Raw genomic sequence first — 21,864 nt, 5'->3', positions numbered from 1 at the left:
ATGATGGCTCACAACTGTGTGTAACTCCAGTCCCAGGAAATCTGACCCACTCTTTTGGCCTGTGAGCACCAAGCATGCATGTGGTGCATATATAGACATGCAGGCAAAACATCCACACACATCATTTTAAAATAATAATAAAGTATTTTTATTACATTTTTTTGTTTTTTCTTTTTTATTTCGAGACAGGGTTTTAATTAAAATTTTTAAGCCAGGCATGGTGGTACATACTTCTAATCCCAGCACTTGGGAGGCAGAGGCAGGTGGATCTCTGAGTTCAAGGCCAGCCTGGCTTATAGAGTGAGTTCCAGCACAGCCAGAGCCACACAGAAAAACCCTGCCTCGAAAAACAACATTTAAAAAAAATTTCTTAAGAAGAAATCCAGGCATTGATTCTTCAGAAACAGGCTACCCTCGACCAGCCTGCTCTGCCCCAGTGTTCTGAGACTGGAAAAGACTGAGTTCTGTGTGGCCAGCCCTCCCATCCCCACAAGGAGAGATACAGATGTTTCTTCTCATTGGCTCAGAAAGAAGGGAAGAAACCCAAGCTCTTATTCAACACCTACTCTGTGTTAGACTCTGGGCTACTTTTGTATTTGTTTGCTTTGGGTTTTTGTTTTTGTTGTTGTTGTTTTTGTTTTGTTTTGTTTTTCAAGATAGGGTTTCATGTGCCACTAAAGCCCAGCAGGTTTTTGTTTTCATGGGGTTTTTTGTTTGTTTTAAGATTTATTTAATTTACATATGAGTGTTCTATCTGCATGTACACCTGCATGCCCAGAAGAGGGCATCAGATCCCACTATACAAGGTTGTGAGCCACCAGATGGTTGCTGGGAATTGAACTCAGCCTCTGAAACAGCAGCCAGTGCTCTTAACTGCTGAGCCATCTTCCCAGCCCCTTGTTAAGAGCACACCTGCAATTAAAGCACTTGGGAGATAAAGGCAGGAGTATCAATAGTTCAAAGTTAGCCAGGTGGTAATGATACACTCACGCCTTTGATCCCAGCATTCGGGAGACAGAGGCAGGTGGATCGCTGTGAGTTCGAGGCCAGCCTAGTCTACAGAGCAAGTTCTAGGACAACCTCCAAAGCAATACAGAGAAACCCTGTCTCAAAAAAACCAAGGGGAAAAAAACAAAACAAAACACCAAAAGCCAAGAGCTTAAGAGAGGAGTTGGGCATAGTGGTTCATGCCTGTAATACTACCACCCAGGATTTTTGGTGTTTTGTTGTTGTTGTTGGCCTTTTTTTTTTCTTTTGTTTTGTGTGGGGTTTTGTTTGTTTATTTTTCGAGTCCTGTGATTAAAAGTATATACCACCACTGCCCAGCCAAGGGGTTCTTAAGACTCTGAGTGAAGGGCAGCCTGGACTACATAGTAAGATCCCATCTCATAAAAAGGCCGTGGCTCCAATCTGAATGTGCTGGCCAATTGTCTCTCAGAGGCACTTATTCAGCCTTGTCAGGGCACTGTGTGCAGTCTGACATTTGTGCATGGATGCGGTACATTCAAGTGACCTCAGAGACAAATTTGAAGAATCTCTGTAGGAAATCCAGTGTTATAGCTGAGGATGTAGCTCAGTTAGTTGAGTTCTTGTCTGGCATTCCAGAAGCCCTGGACATGATCCCCAGAGCCCCGAAAACCATAAATGGTCTTACAAATCTATGATCCTAGCAGTTGGGAGGTAGAGGCAGGAAGATCAGAAGTTCAAGGTCATCTTGAACTACATGAATGAGATCAAGACCAGCCTGGGGTACAAGAGATCCTGTTTCAAACTAAGCCAACAGAAATAACCCAGAAAAGAAAGTTAAGATTGCTATGGAAAATGGGACTGTCTCCAGAAGCTTCCCTGACTTCAAAGACAACTCTCATGTCCCTGGCTATAGCCTGCAGCATCTTCCCAGGCTCTGGCTGAATGGGGTCTCAACTCTTCTGTGCTTTGCCTCTGATGGTGCTGTTGTCAACTAGCTGTCTCTCATTGGTTCTTCACTCCTGACTCCTGCTGCCTCGTGGCCCCTGCTTCCCACTTCTCTCCACCCACCCATATATATGTCCCATGACCTTTGACTCTGGTTCATCCCCACAATTCCCCACCCAGAAAGTCTCATCAGGCTGGCATTCCCCATTCAGCACAGAGCCCCCACCAATGATGTATCTTATAAGAGTGTCTCAAAGCCCTCTGGGCAACTTGTGAATCAGAACATAAGACCAAAGATGATGATAAGTAACCAAAGGTTTCAAAAATGGTGGCATCAACAAGAGAGGGAATTCTGGGACTGGAGAGGTGGCTCAGTGGTTAAGATTAGTTGCTGATTTTGCAAAGGACCCATGATTTGTTCCCAGGTACCACAGGACAGCTAACAAGTCTGTAACTCCAGTTACAGATAATCTAATGCCCCTCCTGGCATCTACAGGTACTGCACAAATGTTTTGGCTAGCCATACACACAGGCAAAAGACACTTTACAAATAGATAGATGGCTCAGAGGTTAAGAGCATTGGCTGCTCTTTCAGAGGCCCTGAGTTCAAGTCTCAGCAACCACATGGTAGCTCACAACCATCTGTAATGGGATCTGGTGCCTTTTTTTTTTTTTCGGGAGGGGGGGTGGAGACAGGAAATCTCTGTGTAGCTCTGGAGCCTATCCTGCCACTTGCTCTGTAGACCAGGCTGGCCTGGAACTCCCAGAGATCCACCTGCCTCCCAAGTGCTGGGACTAAAGGCGTGGCCACCAATACCCAGCCAGAGATCTGGTGCCCTCTTTTGTCATGTAGGCATATATGCAGGCAGAATACAGTTTACATAATAAATAAACCTTTAAAAAATAGATGTAAGGGAAAACAGAGGAAAGGAGAGGTAGGAGGGTACTTGGAGGAGTGGATGGAAGGGAAACTTGGGTCAGGATATAACATATGAGAGAAGAATTAAAAAAGGAGACATGTTTCTTTCTCATTCTTGTAAAGGAAATGTGGAGGCAGAGGCTGTCCAGGACTGAGAGGGAACCCCGCAATCCCACTCACACCCCACATAGCACCAGGGAGGTGGGAACCAAATACTTCCGTGTGTTTGTGTGTGGTGTACAGTGTGTGTGTGGCAGAAGTCTGTGGCAGAGCCTTTGTCAGGGACTCTCACTGAACTTGGAGCTCACTGTTTCACGTAGGCGTGGTAGCCAGTGAGGCCCCAGGAAGGACTTGACTATCTCTGCTGCTCCAGTGCTGTGGTTACAGATGTGGTCCCCAGACCTGGCTTATATATGAGTGTTGGCGATATCAACTCAAGCTGTCATGTCTTCAAAACAAGTTCTTTACCCACTGAGCCATCTTCCCCCCTGCCCCGCCCCACCCCTGCCATACCATTTTTTTTTCTTTTGAGACGGGATCTCACTGTGTGTGCTTGACTGACCTGGAACTCACTGTGTAGACCAGACTGGTCTTAAAATTACAGAGATCAACCTGCCTCTGCCTTCCAAGTGCTAGGATTAAAGGTGTGCACAGCCACACCTGGCTAACACATCATTTCCTGTGAAAGAGACTTCTAAGGAGTGCTATGCAATAATTCCACTTCTGATTGGCTGAAGTGTAGTCACATGGTTATAATTACCTGACAAACTTTGGTTGGCTTCCATTACCTTTCCCATGTCAGTCCATTTCTTTTCGGGGACTGAGAAATGGTTGCTTTCCCTGCCACCTGGGTCCTTATGGCTTACCTACCTCAGATTCTGAACTCCATCTACAGAGTCCCAAGAATGTGCCCTGCTGAAACCTGAGCTCCAGGCCCAGGGGAAGGCTCTGTCCCAGTCTCTAGGCACCCCAGCCCAGGTGGCAGGGGCAGGCTGCCCACATGCACAGGCTAGAATGACTTAGAGACTGGTCTCTGGAGCCACTATTTTGGGTTTTGCTGACAGTGTATAAGCAAGAAATAGCAACAAGGACTGAGAACCTTGTTAGGAGAACCTTCGAGCTTTGGGGGTAAATAGTTTGGGCTGCTAGCTAGGACAGTGTCTGAACTGGGTGTTTTCAGGCCTCACTAACTCCAGGTTGAACTGAAAACAGCTGTCTCTCTCGAGTTAGAGCAGCCATAGATGGTCTGGCCTAGATTCTAGTATGAAGCTGGGCACAACAGCATGAGCCTTCTGCCATTCTCCAGCTAGGACATAAAGCCCTTATATACTAGGGCAGCCAACAGCCATCTGGAACTGGAACTAAGTGCCCCAGAGATGTGACAGAGTCACCTGGCAGCACTTGTCCTAGAGCCTGAATCCATATCCCATTCTGATTTCTTCCTCAGAGCCTCAGTTTGCTCATCTATAAAATGAGGGTGTGAATCCATACCTACCCAAGCTAGAATACTTTTATATAGATTATGAATTGCAAATGAAGTAAAGAGAAGCTAAGGTCCAGTCCGTGGTCAACTTCATCCTGCCAGTTACCCCGACTTAGGGCACTGTCTTCTTAGGAGAAAGGGACACATTTTCTTTCATGTAGTTGGTTGCTCAAGAGTGCATTTGTCCATGAATGCAATTTGCTTGGACAGGATACCTTTTTTGCACAGAGAAGCACTCACCCTTCAGGAATAGAACAGAGAAGGGAAATGTTCCTTAAGTCCTGCCCCCAGAAGAAGTCAGGGCTGGTTCTGTAGTCTTGGTGAGGGACTCTGAAGAATTCAAGGGGGCTTATGAGTTATACATGTAGGGGGAGGGTTCCAGGCTAACTGGACGGGCGACATAACATGCAGAAACAGCTGGAGCAAAGAGACCACCCAGTCCCAAGACATGTCAGGGTTCAGTGTGTTTCATGGCCAGGTAACAGTGGTATGAACCCACAGCTGATGGCCCATGAACCCATGAAGCTGTATCTGAAGGGGTTGCAGGAGCCTTGTCCAGGATCACAAGGTTTGAGTCTGAAATGTCTCCTCCAGGCTCATCTGTTTGAATGTTTGGCCCCCAGCTGGTGGCGCTGTCTGGGGAGGTTTTAGAGTCTTTTGGGACTGGAGATGGGTTATGAGTGATAGACATCTGAAGGTTCTACCTTCTGATTCCAGTCTGCGATCTCTGCATCTGGCCTGATGTTGTAGACACTGCTCTATTGCTGTGAAAAAAAAAAACCACCATGACCAAGGCAGTTCCTATAAAAGAAAGCATTTAACTGGAGGTTTGCTTGCTTAAATTTTAAAGGGTCATCATGGCAGGAAGCAGACAGGCATGGTGCCAGAGCAGTAGCTGAGAACTTTACACCTGATCTTCAGACAGCAGGCAGAGAGAGAGAGAGAGAGAGAGAGAGAGAGAGAGAGAGAGAGAGAGAGGAGAGAGAGAGAGAGAGAGAAAACCTGGACCTATCCTTAGTTACACACCTCCTCCAAACAAGGCCACACCCCCTAATCCTTCCCAAACAATTCCACTAAATGGAGACCACACATTCAAACATATGAGTCTATGTGGGCTGTTCTCATTCAAACCTTCACACTGAGTTCTCTGACTACTGCTCATACAGTATGAGTAGCCTTACACTCCTGCTGCTGCAGATGGAGCTACCATGAATCTCCTCAGAAATTGTGAACCATAATAATGTCTTTCTAGCAGTGGTGGCGGCACACGTCATTATTTCCAAGCACTGGGGAGGCAGAGACAGGTGTATCTCTCTAAGTTTGAGGCCAGCCTGGTCTACAAAGTGAGTTCCAAGAGAGTCAGGTCTGTTACACAGAGAAACCTTGTCTCAAAAACCAAAGCAAACAAACAGATGTCTTCCATTAAGTGGCTTCTAGCAGATATTTTGCACAGTGTTGGGAAAATTAATTAAAGTATGTGACATGGGCATGGCCACAATGACTGGGAAACTCTGCTGTATAACAGGGAACCAGCAAGAAGAGAGAGTGGGAGAGGGGCAGTACAGACTGTTGAATGGAAAGTTCAGCTGAGTCTGAAGTTCAAGTGTAATATGCAGATGGAGGTGGCTGGTGGGATGCAGAGGTTTGGGAGCACGGAAGAGAGAACTTGCCTACCATATGTAAAGACCCATCTCTGTCTGAATCTTTAGCCTGGAGATGTTCCTGAAGCTGTGGGAGCTGAGACTCACCCAGAAAAGTAAGACTATCGGGGAGGAGAGAAGACAGAACCCAGAAAAACCTTCATGTTTTAAGGTCAGCCAGAGGAAGCATAGGATAAATGGAAGCAGCCAGAGAGTAGTGGGGAATGCCGATTATTTCACCCTCGAAAGCAGGTCAGAGCTACACTATTTACCAGTAAGGAACCCAAGGGGAACTTTCTGTCTGTCTTCCTCTTCTCATGTAGCCCAGGGCTGGTCTCAAACTCTCTGTGTACCGGGTTGACCTTGAACTTTGGTTCCTTCTGCCTCTACCTCTCAAATGCTGGGATTACAGGTCTGAGACTCGAGTGCACATACTTGGTTTACGTCATGCTGGGTGTGATGGTTTGAATGAAAATGGTACATAGGAAGTGACACATTTAGTCATGGCCTAATGACTGGGGGGCAGGCTCTAAGGTTTCAAATGCTCAAGCCAGGCTCAGCGTCACTTTCTCTTCCTGCTGCCTGCCAATCCAGATGTAGACCTCTAAACCACCTCTCCATCACCATGTCTGCCTGCATGAGAGTAATGGACTAAACCTCTGAAACTGTAAGCCAGCCCCAACTAAATGTTTTTCTTTATAAGAGTTGCCGTGGTCATGGTATCTCTATACAGCAACAGAAGCCCTAAGACACCGAGGATCAAACCTGGAGCCCTCATACGCTAGGCAAGCACTCTACCAACTGAGCTAGATCCCCAGCCCCTGGCCTAGAACTTAGTCTAGGTTGGCTCTGAATTCACAAGGTTAGATCTATAGACATAAGCTACTGTGCCTTGCTGCTTTGTTGTTTATAGTGCCAGGGACCAAACCCAGAGGTCTACATATGCTAGGCAAGCGCTTCATCCCTGCAATTCACCCCCAGCTCCAACAGTGTGTCTTATTAATTTTTAAGACTGTTCTTTTTTTGTTATTATTCTTGTGTTTTGGGGGTGGTGCGTTCTTGTCACAGAGTGTGGAGGTGGGGGTGGTGCGTTCTTGTCACAGAGTGTGGAGGTGGGTGGACAATTTGGGGGAGATGGTTCTTTCTTTCCATCATGTGGGACCCAGGGACTGAACTCAAGTCATCAGATCTGGCAGCAAGTACCTTTACCTGTCCAGCTGTGTCTCTAGACCTTCATTTGCTTTATTTTAAAAATAAACTTTATTTTATTTGCTATTGCTGTGTGTAGGCATGCTGTGTTAAGATTGTGCATATGTGCGTGAACATGGAGGTCAGGGGACACCTTCATGGAATCCATTCTCTCTCTTTGCCTTTATAAGGTAGAAGATTGAACCCAGGTCACCAGGGCTTGTGCTACAAAATCTTTGACTTGATGAGCCATCTTGCTGGGCCCCACAAGTGAATTTTGATTATGGCCAGGAGAGGATCTGATACTTGGAACTTTTTTTTTTTTTCTTTTAACAGACAGCTTCAGCCTTGGGTGAGGGCATGAAAGGGGCAGGATGAGGGAGAAGTCACCTGGTCCTCAGCACCTCATCAAACCTTCTCTTGCACCCAGAACATTATCACTAACCAATCCCCACCTGCACTCTCTCCTCATTGGGTCTTGCCTTGTCCTCAGGCTCCCTCCTTCTCCAGGCTGCTGAGTCAGAGCTGGCAAACCATCCTGAGGCTTGTGGCCTTCGTGACAATAAAGCCATTGTCTCACAAACATCTTTATTATGATGAACCTTTTATTATAGAGACAGACTGAATTTTCTTCTGCATAAAGAATTTCTGTATTGGGTCAGGGAACTCCACCTGCTGAAGGGTGCTACCCAGCTTGCCCTGCCTCTGCCTCAGTGGAGCGCTGACTTGCTGGAAAAATCTCAGGGTCTCTGGAAACAGCAGAGACTGCCATCCCCAGGGCCAGGCAGGTCAGGTTGGGCCACGCTGGATGGAGGGGGTCAGGGCTTCAGGCGCTCCCTAAATCAGAGTCGCCCTGATTCCCGCCTCAGCCTGTTGTCCAGAACCTGGAGTTGTCGGAGAAAGCCTGAGTTGGGGCAGATATCTCGGTGGGCCTGCACCGTCTGGATGGCTTCTACCAGTGTCATGTTCTCGCAGATCATGAGGAAGGCCAGGACAACTGTGGCAGAGCGGCTTACCCCCATTGCGCAGTGAACCAGCACTCGGCCTGTAGGAAAACCCAAACTACCATTGGCCACCTGCACCCTCCTCACCTTTGAGAAGAAGGGACGGCTCTGGCCATCCCTTCTGTCCACCTGTCTCGACACCCTGGAAAACTAACACTGTCCTTATTGTCAGATGGGGCAATGGAGGCTCAAGGTCACACAGCAATTTAGTAGAGGTGAACAGCTAGGCACCTAGTCCAGAGGGGCTTCCTCTGATAGCCCATTGCAAGTCCAGGAGAGGGTCATCAAACTTCTGGAGTTCCTTGGATTTACATCACAGGGAATACCCTCTCCCTTTCCCCTCAGTCCTGCTCTCTCCTGCCCATGAAGCCTTGAACCTACCTATGTTTCCTCTCTGTGCTTTGCTAGATTTCTGCCTAGTGACTGGACACTTTCTAAAGGATATGGTTATACTAATAACCATAATGGATAGTGTGTGTGTGTGTGTGTGTGTGTGCGTGCGTGCGTGCGTGCGTGCGTGCGTGTGTGTGTGTGTGTGTGTGTGTGTGTGTGTGTGTGTCTTCTTTGATGTGGTGGTACACATGAGTATTCAGGTGTTTATCCAAATGTGTACACATACATATGAAGGCCAGAAATCAACTCTGGAGGTTGCTCCTCAGGCATTGTCTGCCTTTGTATTTTGAGACAGGGTCCCTCACTGCCTAGGCTGCCCTGTCAGTGAACCTCAGATATCCTCCTATTTTCATCCACCTAATGCTGGGAGAACAAGCACACATTACCATGCCTGCCTTTTTCATGCAGGTTCCAGATCTTCATTCTGCACAGCCAGCACTGTACCAACTGAGCCATCTCTCCAGCCCCCTTGCTGACTCTTAGTTATATCTGGAATTGTTGATTTCCACGACATACTCACTAAGTGGTAATAGCTACCCGCTCCTTACAGTGGGAGGGCTGCTGATGGGGTTGGTGGCATGGGCTCCCTACCCATCAGTGCTACTGTAGAAATGGATAGCACCAAATCCCACCCTGTCCCCACCCTGCCCAGTCCCTTCCCCAGCAGCTCACTTTGGGGAGTATTGAGGGCATCTCTGATGTATCGAGCAACAGGCAGAAAGTAAACACTGAGGTCAAAGAAGGGATTATCATCAGCCTCAATGCCATAGTACTCCACAGAAGTTCCACGGTAAAACTTGGCACCTGTGTCCACTTGAAACTTGCCTGCAGCAACATTCACAACATGGGTGATGCCCAGTTGGATCAATCGACTCTTGTCTCGGGCAGCATACCTAAAGGAAAGGCACATGGGAAGTTGGGAGGGGGTGGAGGTGGGTCTCATAGGGTCAGAACTTAACCTCACCCCTCTGTTCTCTTCCAAGGGTAGAGACTGAACAGCGAACTTACTTCCCTAGCAAAGGCAATCCTCAGCTGGGCGTTGGTGGTGCATACCTTTAATCCCTGCACTTGGGAGGCAGAGGCAGATGGATCTCTCTGAGTTTGAGGCCAACCTGGTCTACAGAGAGAGTTCCAGAACAGCCAGAGCTATACACAGAGAAATCCTGTCTCAAAAAACAAAAACAATCTTATCTTCCAAATATCACTAAATTCAACTTATATAATGTCTGTTGGCACATTTGAATTCTTCCTTTTAGGATGATCCTAAACGTGTTTACACAAAAGTATACACATATTTCTAAGGTTTTCGATTCATGTAGCTAGGCATCTTTCCAGGATGAAGGATCTAGAGCAGTGTTTCTCAGCCTGCGGCGGGGGGGGGGGGGGGGCGGCAAAGCTACTTTGGGGGTCAAACACCCTTGTGCATATAAGATAAACTGCATATCAGATAGTTACATTATGATTAGAAAAGGCATCAGAATTACAGCTATGAAGTAGCAACAAAATAATTTTATGGTGAACACCAATTACAGCTATGAAGTAGCAATGAAATAATTTTATGGTGAACACCATGACTTGAGGAACTGTATTAAAAGTTCAAAGCATTAGGAAGGTTGAGAACCTTTTTAAGTTTTGCACTGTCCTGCTGTGTTGTACTCAAGGCTGTCATAGCTAGCAGTAGTTGTCAACTTTACAGATCTATGTAGAGGAAGCCTCAGTTGAGGAATTGCCACCATGACTGGCCTATGGACAGGTCTCTGGGGCATGTGTTAGCTGCTAACTGATGTAGGAGGCTGCAGCCCACAATGGGTGGTGCCATCCCTAGCAGGTGGGCCTGGCTGTATAAGAAAGGTAGTTTAGCAAACCAGAGGGAACAAGTCAGTAGGTAGCATTCCTCCACAGTTTCTGCTTCAAGCTCCTGCCTTAGCTGCTATTGATGGTCAACTGTAGCTGCAATCCAGATATACTCTTTCCTCCCTAAGCTGGTTTTGGTCAATGTTTTATCATAGTAACAGCAAGCTAGAACAAGGACAAGCATTCTGGCCAGTGTATTCACATTGCATGCTACAGTAACCATTAATTGTTTATTAGCTGTCTCAGTTATAAGATTGACTGTCAGGGTACCACAGGCCTGTGTTCAATTAGTCCTTAGTTAACATAGTAATTACTTGTTTTTTTTCTGTTAGACTGAATAAACTTTTATTTAGCATGCGTTAACATTTACATGAAATTCAAGTTACATGTGATACAGTCTTTTTACACAGTAGTTCAAACAGACTTGTTGTCTATATTTCTACTACCAAAAGTTTAAAAAAAATTAATTACTGTTTTGTTATTACTAATGTTACTTTTTTTGGGGGGGTGTTCAAGACAAGGTTTCTCTGTGACTTTGGAGGCTGTCCTGGAACTAGTTCTTGTAGACCAGTCTGGTCTCAGACTCACAGAGATCCACCTGCCTCTGCCTCCTGAGTGCTGGAATCAAAGACGTGTGCCACCACCACCCGGCTACTTTCTTTTTTTAAAGATTTATTTATTTATTATATATAGTGTTCTGCCAGAAGAGGGCACCAGATCTCATTATGGATGGCTGTGAGCCATCATGTGGTGAACTCAGGACTTCTGGAAAATCAGCTAGTGTTCTTAACTACTGAGACATCTCTCCAGCCCCTACAGTGTTACTTTCTTAATCTAATTTACAAATTAAACTTTACAAAGGTCTGTATTAGTAGGAAAAAAAACAGCATATATTATGAGCATTTGACACAGTCTTCAGTTTTAGATATCCACTGGGGGACATGGAACACATCCCTCAGGTGAAGCAAATTCCTGTATGTCTAAATGATGAAATACTATGACTCACTAAAATGTGGTAAATGCAGGTAAACAAGGGAAGATGTTTATGTTTTATTAAAAACCTGTGAAAATACAGGCTATAAAACAGAATGTTATAAGAATTCTTTAGAAATATATAGTAGGATTCATTTAAAAAGCTTTCTATACAGAGAAACCATGTCTTAAAAAAAAAAAACTTTCTATATAAAGCATATCTCAAAACAGTATTACACAGTGATGGCATTTTTACCCTAAATAGAACTGTGAAAAAGCACATATGTGTTTTTAAAAATTCTATGAGGATTTTTATCTTTGTGGAAAGAGGAATATTATTAACTGGATATTAATCCATGCTTTAATTAATTCTAAAGATTTATGTACATATATGGGTGTTTTGTCTGTGTACATCACCGTATTAGAAGAGGGCATAGGATCCCATGGGATGACAGCTGTGAGATGCCAGGTAGATGCTGGGAATTGAACTCAGGACCTCTGGAAGAACAGCCAGTGCTCTTAATTGTTAGCCATCTCTCCAGCACAGTTAATTCCAAATACAAAGAAAATATTCTAAATTCTTTCTATATATTTAGTCTATATTTTCTAAAATTTAAGAAAACTCTTAAGAGAAAAACAAGTTTCTCTCTCTCTTCCTCCCTTCCTCCCTCCTTTTCTCTTGTAGAAACCTTGGGAAACTCATGTTTTCCCAGGACACCTGTACTAAATACTACTAGGATCGCTATCATAGTTAAATGTAGGATCAGTACAAATGAAGAATTTATTGTATAGTCACACAGTGGAATACTATATAATAATAGCTGCAGCTATACAGAAAAGCATTGTGTCACACAGTTTTAACCAAATGATTCTGTCCAGGAAATACGCACAATTTGGGCTGTTTGGCACAAAAGTGTAAGGACCCGAGTTCAAGTCCCTAGTACCCACATAAAAGCCAGATGCAGTGGCGCCTGTGATGAAAAGGTGGTGGAGACAGGGAAATTCCCAGGAGCTCATGGGCCTGCTAGCCTGGTATGTGCAGCAGTAGCCAGTAAGGCAGCTTAAGATGTGTTCTCTGGCCTCTACGTATGCACTGTAGCAAGTACGCACCCGTGTTTACACACGTGAATACATACAAATATGTATGTATCTATATGTATGTATATACATACATGTAAAAAGTTCATTTTAAATATATGTACAAGTGTGTGCTCCTGAGAGTTTATGTGCACCATGTGCATGAAGGAGCCTATGGAAGTCAGAAGAGGGCATTGGATCCCCTGAAACTGGAGTTACAGGCAGTTGTGAGCTGCCACGTGGGTGCTGGGAACCAAATCCAGTTCCTTTGCAAGAACAGTAAGTGCTCTTGACTGCTGAGCAGCCCCACAAGATAAAAAAGAACAATTTACATATTATTTCACTCTAACTTTGGAAGACAGGCAAAAGGCACATCTATGTTGTTTAGGTGGTAAAACTTGAAATAAAAATAAAGAATGCTTTTGAAATGGGTGTAAGGCCAGGTGGTAGTGGCCATACGCCTTTAGTCCCAGCAGTTGGGAGGCAGAGGCAAGCAGGTCCCTGTAAGTTCAAGGCCAGACTGATCTACAAATCGAGTTCCAGGACAGCCACGGTTACAGAGAAACTCTATCTCAAAAGAACAAAAAAACAAACAAAAAAGAAAGAAATGGGTATAAATGGAGGTCCTGGTAAGTGAAATTATACAGACCCAGAGCACATCTCATGTATTCACTAATCTGTGGTTCCTAGGTTTTACATCGCTACATAAAGACATTTGTGTATTGCTTACATGTGGCACTAAAACAGAAGCGAGATTGTCTGGTAGAAAGAACCAGACAGACTAGTGTGAGGGAGAGAATAGGGTGGGGCACAGTGGCGCACGCCTTGAATCCCAGCACTTGGGAGGCTGAGGCAGGTGGATCCCTGTAATTTCAAGGCTAGCCTAGTCCACCTTGACAATTCCAGGTTAGCCAGGGATATAATGAGATCCTGTCTCAAATAAAAACAAAAATGGGGAGAGAGCATAGGGAAGAGAGTAAGATCTCTGCCAAACCCATCAGTATGTACAATGAATATGCATCAATTTAAAAAAAATGAGACAGGCATGGTAGCACATGCCTTAATCCCAGCACTGGAAAGGCAAAGGCGGGAGGATCTTTATGAGTTTGAAGCCAGCCTGTTCTACCTACTGAGTTCTAGGATAGCCAGGGCTATATAGTGAAATGATGGTTATGATGATGATCACTATTTTAGGCAGGCTAGTCTCATAGCTCAATTGGGAGAGTGCTTGCCTAGCACACGCAAAGGTTTGCCTAGCACATGCCCTGAGTTTCTCTCTAGCAAAAAAACAGTCACGGTGGTGTATATTTGTAATCTCAGTGCTTTAGAGGTGGAGGCTGGAGGATCAGAAACTCAAGGCATCCTCAGTTATTAAAGGGAGTTAAGCCAACCTGGGATACTTGACACATTATCTTTAAAAAAAAAAAAAAAAAGTCACTTAAAGTGTAGTTATCCACCGAGAAGTGGAACTTGCATAAGTAATTCCCTGTTTCTGAAATAGGGAACTGTGTGTTTTATATATTTTTCTTACCTGTGTTCTGTTTCTATATTAAACATAATGGCAATGGTGAGAAGCAGTGGCTACCACCTGAAGGAGGCATGTCTTGCTACTCACACCCTTCTGCCACCCCCAGCTTCTACGTGGGTCTTACTTACGCATCTCCCAAGAAAAGGTTGGGCCAGACCTCGTTGATGTGGGTCTGTGTGGTGGTCCGACGGACCCACAGCAATCTCTGCAGTGAGGCTAGTGTGGGTGGCTGGTGGCGGGACACCTCAACTGCCCCATGAATCTTTGGCCTCCGAAGGTCCTGCTTCTGCAGTGAGTCCATCCTGGAACAGAGTGGACACAACAGCAGCTGGAGCAGGCTCCCCAAAGATGGGTCCAGTGGACAGGGAGGCCTGTGATGCAGTATCAGGAGCCCCTGGGATGCTGTGGGGCTAGCCTCAGCTATGCTGAATGAGGCTAGAACCTAGAACCTTTTCCCTGGGAACAAGGAGAACTAGAATTCCCTTGTCAATGCCATGGCGCTAAACAGACCTTTCCTGAGGCTGTGGATGTTAGAAACGTTTGCCTTTGGGACTTTGGGGATCTATGTAGAACAAATCAGTGCAGACCCTATCCCTTAAGTCAATAGAAACCCTAGCTGGCTCAGGCTCTCAGAAAGCACCCAGGATGTCCATCCAAACCCAGGCAGCTCATCTCCAGCCTCCACCCCTGCTGTTTCTAGGGCTGGTCCTCAAACCCCGACTTTCCGATACTTGAGGTCAGAGCACTGTCCAGGGTCAGAGCCCAGTTACAAGTTGGCACCGATCAGCTTTTTCACAGCAGATGAGCTGAGGCCTCTCGTATGCAGAATGTATCCCTTGTTAATGTATGTCCCTCGTTTTCCACTAAGGGACACTAAAGCTGGGGGTGGGGTGGGGGTCAATTCAGTGACATACAAAGACAAGTGGCTGATGACAACCCTGGGGTTGATATCCACTTGAGTGACTTCGGTTCCTTCCCCAAACCTTCCAGTTGCCAGGGAGTGGTCACCAACTTGTATGTCTCCTGTAGGGAACCTGTCAGGGCTGAGCTACACATCTGCTTACAGGCCCCAGGCTTTTTCCTCCTTACCCCCGTGACTCAGGCCAGTGCAGCTGTGCAGGCCTCACCCGGATGGGGTGGGCTGTGTCTGGAGTCAGCTGGCTCAGGCCAGCCGGGACCCCGCAGAGCTGGGGTGTCAGAGGCACCAGAAGCCGAGCCTGGTGCCTTATTGGGAAGGTAGACCTATCTTGGTCAACTTCCCCTGGTCCCTTCAAGGAGTAGCTAGAAAAGGTACAGACTGGGTAGAGCATCTTTTCCCTCTGGTAGGCAGTTCCAAGACCAGAAAAAGAAACAGGCACCCAGGAGGCCACTGGCTTGGCCAAGCTCACCCAGCGGGTTGATGGTGAGCTGGGAGGAAGTGAGGACCGGGCTTTCTCCCTCATCCCCCACTGTGACCTCTCAGGGCAGGCTGAGTGGCCTGCCACCTACCTAGGGCATGGTCTGGGGCCAGGAATGGGGGACTGGGTGCAGGGGCAAGACTCTGCCTGTGAGTGGAACAGTCCAAAGGCAGATTCCGTCCAGAACACAAATGCTGTGAAGCGCCTAGAATTCCAGGTCCACACATTTTGAGCCAATGGGGGTGGGGGTGGGGGTGGGGGATAAGAGCAAGCCTAGGCTGATTTGGAAGCAGTCTAGTGTTTCTTCATCTCTCCCTAGTGTCTCTGGTATTGAAAACACTTGTCCTGCTGGGTGTTGGTGGCGCGCGCCTTTAATCCCAGCACTCGGGAGGCAGAGGGAGGTGGATCTCTGTGAGTTCAAGACCAGCCTGGTCTACAAGAGGTAGTTCCAGGACAGCCTCCAAAGCCACAGAGAAACCCTGTCTTGAAAATAAAAAAAAAAGAAAAAGAAAAAAAAAAGAAAATACTTGTCCTTAACTTGTCTTTATGATCCTCCTGAAGATGGGGCGGGGGGGGAGGGGGGACAGGGGGCGGAAGCTCAAGAGGTACCTAGAGAACACACTTCCCTTAAAAATTGGCCAGGATACATTCTGTGCCCTAAGCAAGTTTTCACTCCTGTCTCTACCTGAGTTCCTCAAGTTAAAGATTGCTGGGGTTGCCTGACTTCAATAGATTCTCTGGTAGTCTGCAGGCTGCAAGAGACAGGGATGACTCTGTATGAAGTAACTCCAGACCAAGGGACATTGGGTTGGAGGGGACCTCTGAGGCCAGGGGAGTCCAACAGCTATGCTTGCCTGGAGCCACCAGGTAGACTGCTCCACCTCTGAATGGAACCAGACAGGGATTTTGAAAACTAAACCCTTCACAGGCCTGCTAAATTTGGTATGGGGTAAGACTGCCCCCTGGTGGCCAGTGGCTGCCAGGCAGCACAGCTGGCCCAGGGGAACTATCTCAGGGATTTAGGGGCAGGTTTTAGCATCCCAGATCTAACCTAGATCTGTAGAAAAGGTTTTTCTTGGACTTAGGGCCTCATGGTCAGGTCCTACCTAGAACTTTACTTCAAGTGCTCAGGATATATGTAGCCCGGTTATCTGCTCAAGTCCACTGAGGGCTCCTCCCACCTATCAGTCAAAGTCAGACGCACTCACTCAGTGACCCATTTTTTAAGCTTTTAGCACCCCCTCTCCATCCCAAGGCAGCCCAGGGACACAGTTCCTTTGATTCCTGCTGCCCTTTGGTGTATGGAGAGCCCTGCTTGACCTGACCTGTACATCTCAGCCATGTGAGAATGAGGCATGACTGGATGTCCTATAGGAACAGGCCTGTTCCTTTCACACTCATGATGGCCCTAAAACTGCTCCCTGGTGACACCTGGCCTCTACTTCCCTGTGGCTTCAGCCAAGCAGCTGCCTCTGTGGGCAGCAGTATTCTTACCCACACTGCCACTGCTTACAGGGGTACACACTTGCTTTCTGTTGGCCTCAGAATCACTCATCTCTAGCTTGCTCTCTGTTGCCTGTCTTCCTCTTTCTCCCAGGAACCACAGCCTTCAGGCCTTGCCCAACCACCTGGGGACAGGGCAGCTGTTTGCTGTCTACCTCTTTAGCTGTGACTCCAGGTCACGTTCCTCCTGGCCTTCCCAGCTGAACTCTCTTTATGCCTCCTCCCTTCCCCAGAGGAGCACAGGCCAAGTGTGGCTGGAGTTCTCACAGGAGAATATTGAGGAGCCTGGGAAAGGGACCTTAGGAACCATGGCAGGCAGATGCCAAGGGTGGGCTTGTGGTGGTCTCTGCCCAGTGTGCTTCTCTGCATCCCTGGAGGGAGACAGGTCTGAATGAGAGTCTCTGAGCCTAGATCTTTACTAGGGGCTGCTGGGAGACCCCCATGACATCATAAATGATATGCACCTCCTAGAGTCCCTACATCATGGGAGATTCCCCAGTAAATGGGTCATCACTGTATTGCTGTAATCTTTCTCTTCCTTTTAGGACTCAGCAGAACCCTGCAGAGGATAGGTCTCTACAGTCAGTGGAGTTTTCACCTGGGTCTCTATGTTTCTTGATTATATTCATAGCTTAAGGAAACAGACAGAGCCCAGTACTCACCTCTTCCCGATAACTCCACACAGTCCTCTCATGCTGAGGGCAGTATCCACACCCCCACTTTTCTGATGAGAAAACCGAGCTCACAGAGATAAAGCAGTAGCCCAAAGTCACATAGTGGTGAAAGGCAGAGTTCTGTGCCTCCACCTCTGACCAGTTTGAACCATCCCAACCTAATCCTCACATTTGCCCAACACACAGCATAGGTAAAGATGCTCTGTGTGGGCCTGTGGCCCACTACCCAGCATTCTCAGGGGCCCCTGAATTAGGGCCATTCACCCACCTGTAAGGAGATCCTGCCCAGGCTGTAGTCTTCTCTGACAGGCAGTGTGTACTGCCGGCTTCCAGCCGCCTGTCTCTGCACACTTGATGCTGTTTCTATTTTTTGATTTGAGTTTAATTATAAAGCATGCAGTCCTCTCCCTTCTGCCTCCCCTTGCCACTCCCCACTTGTCCTTTGGTCCCAGGACACCAGGCTCAGCCCCAGGCCTCAGTCTTAACATTAGGCATACTGGAAGCTCTGAGGGTTTGTCTGTGATGTGTAGCATGAGTGTATTTGGCTAGCTGGGCAGGGAAAAGAAAAAATATCAAGCAAACAATCTTAAAATTTTCCTTTAGATCTGGGTGGTTGTGGCACATGCCTTTAATCCCAGCAGTCAGGAGGCAGAGGCAAGAAGAGCTCTGTGAGTTCAAGGACAGCCTGGTCTGCAGAATGTTCTAGGCCAGCCAGGACTACAGAGTGAGACCCTTTCTAAAAAACAAAACAAAATATACATAAAACAAAACAAAACAAAACAAAACAAAACACACCTCCCTTCAGGGCTGAGAGGTGTTGCTCAGTGCTAACGCACTTAGCTAGTATGGTTGAAGCCCTGAGTTCCATCCCATCGATGCACAAAACAGACAGACAGACAAACAGTCTCCTCCCTCCCCCAAACTCCTTTGGCTTCCAAAGGTTAGTCAGAGCAAGGGTAGAAGTCACGAGTCAAAAGGCTGTATGCCGGAGGACAGAGATGAAATAACTCAAGGCACATGCATACTGGTGCCAGGCAAACATCAGTGTATAGTCCTAGAAGCCTCTATTTGGGTGTGACTAGCTCAGAAGTAAGATCTGGCAGATTCAGTCGAGGTATCACAGACAGACAAAGGTGTAAGGGGATTACAGAGCAGGTGTGTGTGGTCAGGGGTTTTATCTAGGAGCAGCTCTCCTCTTCACTGCCCTCTCCCTCCCTCAAAGACAGGGATGCCCAAGGGGTATGCCTAGTGAGGGTTCACTAGATTTGACATTAAAAACCACTCCTTTGGGGGCTGGAGAGATGCTCAGTGGTTAAGAGCACTGTTTGTTCTTCCAGAGGGCCCAGGTTCAATTCCCAGCACCCACATGGCAGCTCACAACTATTTGTAACTCCAGTTCCAGTGGATCTGACACCTTCACACCAATGCACATAAAATAAAGTTAAATAATTATTTTTAAAAACCTTTCCTTTTAATCCAGATGCTCTAGCCATACACACCCATACCATAATAATACTAACACACACACACACACACACACACACACACACACACACACACACACACACACACACAGGAGCTAAGACTCAGCCACTGAGCTCTCCTTGAGCATCAAGGAGAGATGGGGAGATCATTGAGAGTCATCCTCACTAGCCCCATCAGGGAACCTGGGGAAAGCTGTCACATGACCTCAGCTGACAGACAGCGCACTCCCACCTGTGGAGACTGAAGACAGCGGCTGAGAGGGTGTGCGGAAGGCTGGAGGAAGTTGATGAAGCAGCAGGCTTGTAGGTGAGCCCCACACCGGGCCCTTTTCCTCTTCGGTGCATCCACCTGTACTAAGGCTGCCATCAGGGCCAGGGCCAGAGTAGCAAACTGGCAGAGCCTGGTGGCTGAGAGTAAGGACTGGCTCTGGAGAAGAGAAAACCTTCATGTTACAGATAAACAAAGGTCTAGGCTGGCTGCGACATGTCAGGACAGGAGCTAGAGCTATTACCTAGCCTGCTTCAAGATCAAGTGGATACAGGTACCAGGAGAAATGATGAGAGTAGGTTTGACATCAAGGGCTAACAGAGGGAGATGGTCTCTTTGCACAGCCATCTCACCCCAGGGCCTCAGCTGTGGAGTTGCTCGGGACAGTTGTACAGTCTGTGTGCTGCAAATCTCTGGAGGCTCTCATGACACACACAGACAACTTTGTAGATGTCATTTCCACAAATTGGGCAATGGTGCAGCCCTGCTCAACCAACTTCCCCCAGACCAGCTGTCTGATGGGCAAGATGCTGAGGTCAGAGGCCAGGGTGTCTGAGACTCCAGGCTAAGGAAGTGGAGTGGTTGGACATGATGCAAAATCTGCTGCTCTGCCTTGTTTCCCATTCCTGTCTAGAGGAGAAAGAGCAGGCAGTGAGCTTGCTGCCTACACAGGTTACTAACACCAGTGCATTTCAGAGGAAGTGTGTGACAGCTGGCTCTGCTGCTGTCTGGCTCACAATCATCCGTTATGAGATCTGGTGCCCTCTTCTGGTGTGCAGATATACATGGAAGCAGAATGTTGTATGCATAATAAATAAATAAAATCTTTAAAAAAAAATTGAGGGGTGGGGGAAAAGAATACAGGTGAGAGGATGGCTTGCCAGGTACTGGATGGGTAAGGGGAACCCACCAGCTTGGGAAAGGGAGTGAGTCCTCACTTTCAGCCACACACAGCCCTGCCAACCAGCTTCATCTCAGGCTCCATTGTCCAGGCCCTCAGCTGATTTCTCACTGCCAGCCACATTCAGCTTTGTCTCCTTGCCCTTCCTTACCTGGCTCCTTAGCTCTGGCCTGCACCCCGAAGTTGCTGGTCCAGCCGGCAGAGCTGGCGGAGGAAGCCACGATTGGGGAATATCCATCGGCGCTCCTTCACAGTGATCACTGCCTGCTGCAAGGATAGCTGCTGGTGCAGCATGAGGTAAGCCAAGACCAGGGTGGCAGAGCGGCTCACACCCACCACACAGTGCACTAGCACCTTAGCTGAAGAAGACATTCAAGTGATTGACTCCTTCCCACCAGCCAGCCAACCCTAAGAATGGGGCCCAAACCCAAATTCCATTCCCGAATCTGTCTGGGGTATATTATGGGAACCTGTGCAAGTCCCTCAGCCTTTATGGGCCTCAGTTTCCTGATATTTCAAATGCATAGACTAATGTCTGTCTTGAACTACAGTCCCAACCCTCAACATGACTTACAAAAGCCTTTGAGGCTAGGTGGTGGTGCATGCCTTTAGTCCCTGTACCCAGGAGGCAGAGGCAGGCGGCAGACAGATCTCTGAGTTCGAGGCTAGCCTGCTCTACAGAGATTATTCAGGGACAGCCAGGGCTACACAGAAAAAACAAACAAAACAAAACAAACAAAAAAACCCAGAGGTCTCGAAAAAATAAAAAAATAAAAATAAAAACAAGCCTCTGAGGACTAGAGATAGTGACCACGCACCTCCCCTCAATCAGAACCTACTCCAAACCTCAGCTTTGCAAACCACAGGTAGACTTTCAGTGCCTTGGAGCTGTCACAGCCTCTGGCCTTTTCTCTAATCTTGGTCTGACTGGCCTTTGCTCATCCATCAAGTCACATCAGCTTTCCTCACCACTCAAGGTATCACTTGAATCACCAAGCGATTAGTCCTTGCATGACCTAGGGAAACTGCTGTAGAGGGAAATCCCCAACACAGTGGTCCTCTGGATTGGGCGTTTACATAGCTCTGCACATTTGCCCTCTAGTATCAGTAACATATCAGGATTTGTCACTGTTTGATCAGCAGGTTCTACAAGAGTCGGGGCCTTGACTTACTTAAGTCTGACTTCCTAGATTTTAGTTCTGTCCCTGACACAGGATGAATAATGACTAAGCGATGGATAAACAGATGCAGAAAAAAAGAATGTCAAAGTGCGTTGGCTATTACAAAGCAACATGAACCTTGACAAATCCCTCATCACAAAAAAATGAGGAAACAGAAACCCAGAAGACACTGGCTTGCCCAGGGTAACAGAGAAAATGGGCATGGCTGTTTTCCCAAGATGAACATACAGTAAGGACCTCAAGGCCTCTCAAGGCCTGTTGTATCCTGGGTGTTTTGTTTTGTTCATTTGGAGGTACTTTAGGGCAGATCTCTGGGTACCATGTGGTCCTTCCCCAGGGCTGCCTGTTGCAGAGTAAGAATTGTTCTGATGTTTGTGAGACCTGGCTTCCAGCTACATGGCTGCTCGTAATTCATTATGGCCTTGCAATTTGGTCTCACTTTCTCCATCTGTTTTTGTTTTTTGTTTTTTTTTTTTGTTTTTTG

At 47.1% G+C, this 21,864-nt stretch overlaps 1 protein-coding gene across 2 annotated transcripts; it reads right to left on the bottom strand.

Moving 5' to 3' along the window:
- Positions 1-7,752: 7,752 nt before the first annotated feature.
- Positions 7,753-20,836, bottom strand: LOC100760949 (dual specificity protein phosphatase 13). Of its 2 annotated transcripts, XM_027387507.2 has the most exons (6): positions 20,351-20,836; positions 19,263-19,457; positions 17,815-17,909; positions 14,101-14,274; positions 9,214-9,434; positions 7,753-8,189 (listed from the first exon to the last, which is right to left on the bottom strand). In XM_027387507.2, exons 1-6 carry the CDS (start codon positions 20,435-20,437, stop codon positions 7,987-7,989), a joined length of 975 nt encoding a protein of 324 aa, XP_027243308.1. In that variant the 5' UTR covers positions 20,438-20,836; the 3' UTR covers positions 7,753-7,986. The 2 variants fall into 2 exon arrangements, with proteins under 2 accessions (XP_027243308.1, XP_027243309.1); XM_027387508.2 differs by lacking the exon at positions 17,815-17,909.
- Positions 20,837-21,864: the final 1,028 nt, after the last annotated feature.

The sequence above is a fragment of the Cricetulus griseus genome (genome assembly GCF_003668045.3).
Source record: "Cricetulus griseus strain 17A/GY chromosome 1 unlocalized genomic scaffold, alternate assembly CriGri-PICRH-1.0 chr1_1, whole genome shotgun sequence".
NCBI lineage: Eukaryota > Metazoa > Chordata > Mammalia > Rodentia > Cricetidae > Cricetulus > Cricetulus griseus.
The sequence above is the reverse complement of the archived record's forward strand: the minus strand, read 5'-3'. Positions and strand labels throughout refer to the sequence as shown.

Coding starts and splice junctions, on each gene's coding strand:
- LOC100760949 (XM_027387507.2), bottom strand. CDS start 20,437: ATGGATATTCCCCAATCGTGGCTTCCTCCGCCAGCTCTGCCGGCTGGA. Junction 17,910..19,262: donor GCTGTCTTCAGTCTCCACAG/GTGGGAGTGCGC, acceptor ATCAAAAAATAG/AAACAGCATCAAGTGTGCAG. Junction 14,275..17,814: donor TGGGCAGGATCTCCTTACAG/GTGGGTGAATGG, acceptor ACTCTGTTCCAG/GATGGACTCACTGCAGAAGC.